This window comes from Schistocerca gregaria, chromosome 3, assembly GCF_023897955.1.
Source record: "Schistocerca gregaria isolate iqSchGreg1 chromosome 3, iqSchGreg1.2, whole genome shotgun sequence".
NCBI lineage: Eukaryota > Metazoa > Arthropoda > Insecta > Orthoptera > Acrididae > Schistocerca > Schistocerca gregaria.
The window spans coordinates 332,431,928-332,442,684 of NC_064922.1; the positions used below are offsets into that span (position 1 = coordinate 332,431,928).

Genomic DNA, 10,757 nt, shown 5'->3' on the forward strand with positions numbered 1-10,757 from the left:
CTTTCTTAAACAACTTTTTTGACTTCAGTTGCTGAGTATCTGACACGATCATAAGAAAGCTGAAGTCGTTATTACACTGATATCCATTTCTGCTATAATTTATGTACTAACTGTAATGAAATTCTTATTTAAGTATGTGGCCATTTCAGGCTTGTGCAAGAAGTGGGTGAACTAGGTGAAAGCTTAGACCAACTCCACCGCAAATTACAAGAAGCTGAAGCTCAGCATCAGCAGTTGCTCCGAACCCGAGCTGGTCTTGAGTCAGACCTGCAGATCAAAGTAAATTCATTGTTCATCGACCAAGATAAGTGTTTAGGAATGCGACGAAGTTTCCCTATCACAGCTACAATTAAATATTGAAGGCTGTCTTTTGCATGTTTATTATATATAACACTTTCATTTTCCTTAATATTCTTTGAGAATAAATATCACTAAATGTAAGTGTGTGGAACATAGTATTTCGCTATTCCAACAAAAATGTTTTTTAATGGTGATGTTATTGTTCCTGCTGCTACAGTTGTTTACTACAGTAAGAAACAGATACTACATTCAGCAGATGGGATAAATTGTTAAATTTACAGTACATCAGCTCCCTTAGAAATAGTCTAGAGATAGGACAGCAGATCCTGTGGCCAGAACATTGTTGTGGTGGTGCAATGGACTTTTATGACCTAGACTCTTAAAAGATTAGAAGGAATGGCAAAGACTGGGACATTTAAATAGCATAAAATACAGCATGAGAACAGAGAAAAGGAGGGAAAATTATGGGCACGTAAGGCAGAAATATAAAGCTTTACATTATCATAAACTGGATTTTTTAAAATAATGCTTATATGTAGTGATAAATTCTGACACAATAATGATGGAGGAACAAAGAATGGATGAGGGCTTAATGAATACAAACATACTGTAGACAAGAGGGAGAGACATGTAAAAAAGGAATGAATATATCCTTGTGGTTGTGTAACTGTAAAATGATGCAGCATGGCACATTTTTAAAAAGATAACTGCTCTCTGTGACAGTAGAGAAGTTGGCACTCTAAATAATCTATGTTCCTAGCAACTGAAATTATATGTACATTGTTCTGTGACCGTCTCTCTCAGCTTTCCAAAAACACGTTAGTTGGAAACTCTGGCGTACCCCTCATTTTTAACAGTTGAGTGTGTATTCCAGAATAGACAAGTATATGGTTGCTTCCTTCTATGGTTCCTTCTTTAGGTAGTGAAATAATATAGCACATTAAAAATATGCTTCTTTGGCTTCTATTTGAGTAGTAGATACCCATTGTCAGAGTTTTAGTGGAGGTGAAGTCTTGGTTTCGAAAAATCTATTATGTGCATTAATCTACTGATTTGAGAATTTATATTAGTTTTAATGCTTCTGGCATCAATAAAGATTCAAAAACAGAAAACAGCCTCCTTTTCCACTGTCTACTTCATTCTGCTACTAAATAAATAGTTCTGCATATGTTGTAAAATATTAGGCCATTTTAAAAGTATCTACACAATCTGACAGTATTGGCACAGTTTCTCCATACACATAAACAGTAATTAACAGATTGTCTACCCAATCATCTGTTAAAACAGAAGCAGTCATGCCACAGAATTGCACCATTTGCTGGGTGCCAGTTTGCATTATCCTCGCCACATATAACAATGATTTCATTTTTGCTAGCTTTTGTTCCTTCAAAATTTTCCACATTTGTCAGCCCTGCCTGCAGTACTTGATTTTCTAATTTTCTCATAGAACAATACTTTTCTATTTGAATGTACCACTCAGTAATAATTAACTACCTTAAAGCACTCCGTCGTCAGGCCACAAGTGGCCCATTGGGACCATCCAACCGCTGTGTCATCCTCAGCTGAGAATGCAGATAGGAGGGGTGTGTGTGGTCAGCACACTGCTCTCCTGGTCGTTATGATGGTTTTCTTTGACCAGAGCTGCTACTATTCAGTCGAGTAGCTCCTCAATTGGCATCAGGAAGGTGAGTGCACCCCAAAAAATGACAACAGCGCATGATGGCCCGGATGGTCACCCGTCCAAGACCAACTACCTTAACCCTCCATTAAAAACCATGCTCATTACACAGAGCCTCTGCATCTACCTTCACTGTCATGTATGAATACCCTTTCCACTTAAGCTTATTTCCATTATCTTATCACTTTAAAATAATCTCATCATAAAAACCTGACTTCAAAAGGTTGTACAATTTGTGTGTTATCAGAACTTAATCTCAGAGAGTGCCATTTTTGTATTAAACAAACACAAGTGCATTTTTAAACAATTTTATTATCACATGAAAGTCTAACCTTAATCTAATTTTCAACATAATATCCACTAATATTAAGGTCCTCACCTCCTTCTTCCTCTTCTGTTGCAGCGTCTGTAGTACCATGGATTGCCCCTTTGTCGATTACATTTCTTCTTCACCTCCCAGAATATCTTCATTCTTTCTTCTCTGCTCTTTTTCCAAGATCTTCAGTATCCTCTTTCCTGTATCTGTTACTGTCATTGATCTCTAGCATGTTCGTCAGTGTGTACTCGCTTCTGCAATTTTCCTGTCCTTCCACCTTGATCCATAATTCTGACCAGTCGCTCCTGAATTTGACAAACCATTTGCTTTCTCATGGTATTGCCCTTATCATGGTGAACAACCAACTTTTGAATTTCACTCCCATAATAATCTGCCTCCTAATTTGGCAATCATTGCTGAATGGCAATTTTGACAGCATTGTCACTGCTGTGACACTGTCTAAATGTTTTGTACGTTTGGCTGCACATATGTTCAGATTGTTTGCAGCTGTATAATGTGGTGAGATCTTGCATTCGTTGAGTCATACAAGGATGGACATTTTCACGAGACAAATTTCTTTACTTAGCTTGTCATGTTTCATTTTCAATTGTTTGACTCATTGTAATTATGACCTCGGAATTGACTGAGTTGCTGTGAGGCAAAAAATCCTAAAGAAATTTCCCCTACCTATACCAAAACACAGTTCACATGGTTTCTCAGGCTGAAATTGATTACTTGAACCCCATTTTCTGTAGTGATGTTAAATGCTTCCATTTCAAGGATTATATTTCATTGCCTATGTAACATGAGCCACTTATGTTTCATCTCCAGTGACAATTGTGCTTCACCTTTTTTACCATAGAAAGAAATTCAAAACACTGGCTATTCGATTGGCTTTTTGCACTTCGGTCAGTATTTTAGGTACTTGGAATGAGCACAACGTAGTTTCAGCATTCTGCAGAACAATGACATAAATAAAATGGTTTGGAACGGGTAGGCTCATAAGGCAATTGTTCTTTTACATCTACTTACTGCACCAAGTTTTTAAATTCGACAGACAGCTGCCCACTTCACACTTCATCATTAACATTAGTGAGCCTTTCTTTATATGTTTTAACCAATGTCTTTAACATTCAACTACTCATCGAATTTTCCTCATAAACATCACTAACCTACCAATAATTGTGACCATTTTATCATTTTTTACACGCAGAAATCAAATAATTGTATGAATTTTACACTTGAAGGAGTTTTGATTATCTTGGCATTTTAAATAATTGCAGAGGAAAATAAACATTGGTGAATGCTTCTGTTTTGGTGTTTATGGATATCCAATAACTATAGGTATTCATTGAGCAATTGCTGATCACAGCACTGCAGCAGCAATTAAGAATTACACTTAAAAACATGCTTTTTCTTACAAAGGTTTTACCCGGCGGAGTGCCACATGATATTTATTTATTTCATAATGATGTACAAAATTTCCTGAACATAGTACAAAGGTCCACGTACCATAAAATCAACTGATATATATGTCAACTGATATACTACAAACTATTCTGTCCAATAAACTAAGTTCATAATCATGGCCTGGGAACATGTGAAGCTATTGGATGTCAATATGGACGGGAATATAGTATTGTTAATAATTTCTCAGGGATTCATAAATGCCATTCTGTAAGGGAAGTGAGACTTAACTACAAATAACATAAACAGCAACTTTAAGATTGTGTGGGATCCTTGAGGAGGGGCAAAATGTAGTGCATTATAAGATTCTTTAAGAATTAAAAAAGACTAGAAACACGCAAAAAGTAGTCTCAACATATATGGGATCTTAACCACTGACAACATAGGTGAATTTCACAAAATACTTGAAGAAATGTCAAGAATGACACTTACTATTAGAGATATGTTAGTTGCTATTATAGCACGTTATGGGTTTATGCAGTAAAATGTTAGTTGATACCTGTAGTAACATTAAATTAAACAGAATAGCTGTTAAGATTTTCAAGTACAAGTACAAGTTGCATCTCAAAATGGTTAAATACGAAAAAGTTGTGTCACTGCCAAAACTTTTGCTTTTCTGTAAAATTGTACTAAAAGTTGATGTCGTTCTACTTGGTGTATTAATTTGGGCCTATCAAGTACATTCCATATCATGTACTGTGTACAGTCACATTAGCCAGAAGTTTAAACACATTTAGGAACAGCATGCATATCTTTGTGTGGTTAGCACCTGTGCAGATTATTCAAAATAAACTCACTCTACATTTGGCATACACTATGTATAAAGTAAAGTATAAAATGGAAAAAATGAGTACAAGGTTTTCTTTCCAACGTTTTGTAACGATTATATTTAGCATTTGTAGCATTATCTGTATTGGAGTATTTATGGGCTGCTCCCCATTCTGAATGTGCATGGCATTGCCAAATAGCTATAAAAACATATAACTCTGTTTCTAGATATTGTGATTTTTGCTCATAAGGTTTATTTGTAGATCCAACAGTATAATTTTCATCTAGAAGAAGAGAATAAAATCTTGTCTCTCATACTTGGGATACAGAACGTGCATCAGTTAACAGTCGCCATGAAAAATGTGAAATGGGCAACAAAAGTACTTTGTAGCAAAAATTGTGTGTGTTGCACAGATATATATAAACAGCAGAAACTTATTTTACTTTCTTTATGGTGACAAAGTAAATATACAACATGTATTATGCTATCCTGTTCCAAATGTCAGAAGCATGTGTGTAGTATGTAGTGGAAAGAAAAGGACACTCATTTAAAGACAGCTATGAAAGGGATGCTATGAATACAAAAGCCCAGTTCAAGAAAACTACTTGTAATTTACCACACAGAATTAAAAAGAGGAGCAATGCAACCAGAAAGTAAACAAAGTATATGGAACACTGGATTTGAAAATGAACAGAAAACCATAACATAAGAGATGCTATGTATTAGGAAGTTTTATTACAATATAATTTTACAGAACAGTGGTCTGTGGCCTCAGGTGACACTGTATTAAATGGTACCCCTGGAATGAGCAAAAAACCTGTATGTTTTGTAAATCTGAAATGAAATTCTTCTTCATCAAGATTCAAGGGAATTACTTTTTAACTTACCTTGACATTTATGTGGAGAAATTTTTGTAAAAATTTATACTCTTCCGTTGTGTGGCTGGACTGACATTTATGCCAACTTGTATTTGCTGTGCCTGTTGATATATCACACTAAACTATACAACAGTTGCATCATGGAAACAGTAACAAAATGTGTGGCTGACAGTTTCATTATGTAATGTAATTGCTCTGTTATCCCTACAGTACCAAAACTAATCATTAATGGTTGTTCTTTCAGTGGCCACACTGTAACTACTATTGTAGTTCTATGTAACGCCAAACATGTTACAGATGTAGTGGTAATGTAAATTATGTATTCATCTTACAGGATCTGGCTTATAGACCTGCTCCTCAGTTGAAATATTAGTGTAAATGTAAATTTCTGTTTAAAGCAGTTATGCTGGTCTTGAGGAACTAACATGATCATAAATTTTAATGTACATTACTTGAATCAATGCTTCATGAAGTTCTTGCCCTGTTTGATTCATATCCAGACTTGAGATTTTCACAACTTTCTCTTCTGGGGATTTCAGTAGGTATTTAGGTACTTTATAAAATTGGCCAAATTGTGTTACGGAGATGTCACAAAGTCAGGGAACTTCACCAGAGATTATGTCTATGATTGAAGTACTTTGATAGCAATCGTGATTTCAGTGGACGGTGGCTGACTCTGCAGATTTCTCTGTTGCCTTTCAGCATTAAGCACTGCTTTCCAGGCACCATTATGGGTGTAGCCACTATCCCATTTAAATTTTGTTGTTACACATTCTGATCTCAAGAGCTTCTTTGATGGTTGAATCTCAGTAGGTAGATGCATGGGATAGCATTTCCGTTTTGTCGAACATAGTCATATTTTAGTTCATGAGGCTGTGTTCAGCAACTGCAGATTTGTCGAATTTGTGATATTTAATGTGGCATCAACGCTCTATGCAGCATTATGAAATTGTATTTCATGACCAATGTCACTCCTGCTGTGTGCATGTGGTAGCAATTAAATTCGTCAGTTGATAAGAACTATTTTAGAACACTGACAAAGCACCAACAGTACATTAAATACCACAAATTCGACAAATCTGTAGTTCCTGAATGCAGCCTCATGAATTAACAAATGATTATGTTTGAAGAAACATAAATATTATCCCAAGCATTTCCCTAATGGGATTCTGTCATCAGAGACACCTTTGAGATCAGAATGTGTAACAAGTTTAACCAGGAAAGAGGCTACACCATAGTGGTGCATGGAAATTGGAGCTTGATGCTGAAAGGCAACAGAGAAATCGGCTGAGGAATCCATCATCTACTGAAAGCCGCATTGCTACCAGTGTTCTTCAGTCGTAGATATTAACATAATTTCGGTAGCATGTGGAAGTTCCATGATTTTGTGATGTCCCCTTGACATAATTCAGCCAACTAAATAAAGTACCTAATGGCTTACTGAAACCTCCTGATGATGACAATGGAGCAAGTCATTGAAAGTTCAAGACTGCAAGACTGAATACAAATCTGATGTGGCAAGAATGCTGTGAAACATTTATACAATAATTTTTGCTGCAAAAACTAAGTTATCAATGTATATACTTGATTGCCCTTTCCATCATCTTATGAAAGCAGCATTGCTACCAGTGTTCTTTAGTAGTGGACACTGACATAATCTCTGTTAGTGTATGCAAGTTCCATAACTAAATAGCCTAATGAATGTTAGCAGCAGTTCAGACCTTCACACATTAGCTGTTACTTCGTGCTGCCTCTAGTTATTATATGTTTAATGTGAGAATGCCATTTGCATAGCTCTTTCTTCTGTCCAGTGCATAATGATTCTCGAAAAAATGAATCTATTGTGGCATGAACAACACATATAACCATACAAATAAAACTTAGTATAAAATGCTTTTTGTTTTCATCAACGTTATTCAAGAATGCACTTCCAACATGTGTGAAGATTCTGCTGCTAAAGTTAATTGTTTATGAGCTGTCATATTAAATTTTATGAGTATATACCATTTCCATAAAGTGCAATTTTGAAGCAAGTATTTACTAAATGAGTTTTCGAAGTTGAAAGGTAATGTATGCAACATACACAAAAGTAGCAAGACTATTCAGTAACTGTTTTATTGTATTTTAAATATGCATGTTGCTTTCTTAGAGGAGTTTATCAGCCCTGTTACTCATGTGTACATACTGAATATGTGGAATATTGGTTCCATAAACAAAAATATGTTGCCTTTATGTGAGCAGAGCTTTATAATGAGAGTTAAGTTTCATATTTGGAAGAAGTATCCATAACCACTAACATTTTATCTATTTATGCATCTTTAAGCATTTCTCACATGTATGCAATCATTTCAGGAAAGACAGATGTATCAGCAAATGTTTTGACAAGCTCTTTGTACAAAATGTATAGATTTGTGCCATTGTTCTTGGGCCAATGCTTGTTCAATTGAACCTTTACATTTTTCTGCAAAATATACATAAATATACATATATTAAAAACAAAGATTCCAAGACTTACAAAGCGGGAAAGCGCCGGTAGATAGGCACAATAAATTTTATTTTTTGTGTGTTTTATTTATTGTGCCTATCTACCGGCGCTTTCCCGCTTGGTAAGTCTTGGAATCTTTGTTTTTAAATATACATATACATATACATTACTGAAATCATCATTTTTAAACAGTGAAAACTTTAAAATAAAGAAAGGTATGTGACAAAAATATTGTTAAATCAGAATAGGGCTAAATATACTAAACAAAATGTGACACATCTATCTTTTGGATTCTGAGGAACAGAAGGTAATTTAGGTAACACTACTTCTTTTCTCCTTTTCATTTCATACCAAATACAATGACGAAGAAGCTTCCAGTTTTTGAAATGTACAATATGTAAACAAGTCAGTTGCAAATTTCCTTGCAGTTTGGTCTCTTGGAATGAAGGGCATTTCAAGTGTCTCGATTTTATATGCTTTGCCAATTGTGGATTACAAGTAGCTTCAGGCATCTGACTTCATAAGGAATAAAATCTGTTTTCCTACTTGCAATCAACAGATGGAGGAGTTTTGCAACAAAACAAAATTTGTTTGCAAGAATTTAAGTACGCACATGAAAATGATGCTCCACACTACCTTTCTTTTTGAAAATGTGTATGTACTCTTACATAAAGAATTTATTCATGAAGAGAAGTCACCATGATTGCTTCAAGGAGATTGCAGTTACTCCCTCATCAATCAGTAACTGGTGACATAGTGTCACGACTGTGATGTCTGCTAGACGCACATGCATTTCCTGTTGCCTGCATGGAGTCAGTTTCAGTTTATTTCCACAACACATCCCATCCACTTATTCTCAGGAAGTCAATGTATAGCTCTGTTTCATTATCCTGAGAGATCCTACCAGCCAGACTGTGAAGTTAGTGCTCACAAACTTCTTCCTCTACATACATACTCTGCAAACCTCAATACAGTGCATGGCAGAGGGCACCTTTTACCATGAAGTAATATCTGCAGGTGATCATTGTAAGGTAGACATTATTCCATTTTCATTTTCTCCATGGGTGGAATCAGTACAATCTCTTGTACAACTGATATTAGATGAGTCAGTACAATGTGTAACAAACAGTATTTCTGACTGAGATGGAACTATGCACAAAAATATTACATACAAGTCAGCTTTTCTGAGAAGCTTACCATGTATATAAAAAGATCACAGCAGTGTGATTAGAGGTGGACTTACAGTATGTGTCAAGAAAAATCTCATATTTTAGGAAAATTACACTTATGTTTCCAGACATTCAGCAACAGAGTAGAACCAGTAGCTTAGTAAAAATTTTCACAGTTTGTATCTTATTTTTCTTGAACATTGATCGACTTGCTGTCTGTTGTGAGGTGATTGTATATTTTTCTTCCCACAGATTTAGTACCATCTGTATACAGTTTGGGTTCACATACTATAATTCATGATTGCCTTTCATTGGAGTGTTGTGGGGTGGCAATCTAGAGTGTTGTGAAATAATTATAAGTGCTGTACTGTAAAACATGTTTACTCCAGTATAAAAATGCATAGCAGTGGCAGGATTTTGAGCTGTTGGAACAGCAGTTTAACTAGATCAGCTTTCATTTTAAATGCCTTTATTTGATACCTTGTGTCTGTAAAATAAACATGCTGTGAGCTCAGGACTATTTTGCCAGAAGGTCTGACCATAGCCTATGACAGACTCAAGTAGTGAATGGTATCCAAACTTCAAAGCATCTGTGTTGGCAATACCTCTTTTTGACCTCAACAAGAAATAGATTTTGTTTGGATGTAGCTTCAGTTTAGTGTGTTACTGATGGACAATGAAAGAAATTTGATGTTCTATAAATTGACAAAGATCTTCCTGGCAACAAGTATATCTGCATAAGGATAACATTTTGCATTGTGTCAAAGTTCGTGTTTTGAGTTTTCAGAATGTTTATTACTTATCTGTTTGCCTCAAACCACGATTTTACAAAATGAGGTATCTTCATTGACAACCTCTTATTATCTGTTTTCCCTCTGCAGATTATGAGTAATTTGTGACATGTGCATATAAAAGCAAACTATCCTTTGTTATATGCTGTGGAAGGTCATCAGTGTACAGAGCCGAAAAACAGGGTCCTATGGGAGACCATATATTGTACTTTGTGTGACTGACCTTCCATGTTAAGAATTCGTATAATTTCTGCAGTTTCTGACTTCAGTAAAATTTCTTCTTCCATTCAGGTAACTAGAGATCCAGTTTCAGGTAAAACTTCAAATTTTGTCATATCTAATGCATTAGATTGATCAAGGCATATATCTGTAGCAGGCTGTTTATGATCTACTAAACTTATGCAGTTGTCCAGAAATTAATAAAGGCATGCATGGTGGGCCTATTTTTGTGATCTGTTACAGTTTTTTTTCAATCACTAATGCAGACAAATTGAGATGGAACTGCAGTGCATAAACAGTGTTATGACCCTCAAGGTGCCATGACTGATCAGCCGAGTGCTCTCTGCTACATTGCTTGGAATTTTGTAAACAGCCTGGGCTGCACATTCTCCTATGATAGTGTGGACAGTGTGATCAACAAACATTGTGATTTTGATGATGTGCTGCTTCGCAGCCCAGCAAGGGACAGAAATGATGACAGTAGTCTCAGATTGTCAATACAGAATATGTAATGGAGGTGAACAGTATATTTTGAAACGTTATTGAAATGGTTGGAATGGATGCAACATACTTAGAATTATAAGAATTTTTGTAATAGAATGTTCTTAGTGTCATTGCTGTAAATTCCTTTGACTAAAGAAACTCATTGTTGAGAGAGGCAAAGCATTACAAACCAAAGTGCATT

The 10,757-nt window shown here is 35.5% G+C and overlaps 1 protein-coding gene across 2 annotated transcripts in view; it reads left to right on the forward strand.

Moving 5' to 3' along the window:
- Nucleotides 1–7,907, forward strand: part of LOC126354856 (tektin-3-like) — a 111,507-nt gene extending 103,600 nt beyond the window's left edge. For both annotated transcript variants that reach the window (XM_050004844.1, XM_050004843.1), the window contains exon 9: nucleotides 150–7,907. In XM_050004844.1, coding sequence (XP_049860801.1) covers nucleotides 150–360 — 211 coding nt within the window. In that variant the 3' untranslated portion in view covers nucleotides 361–7,907. The remainder of the gene's footprint in view (nucleotides 1–149) is intronic.
- Nucleotides 7,908–10,757: the final 2,850 nt, after the last annotated feature.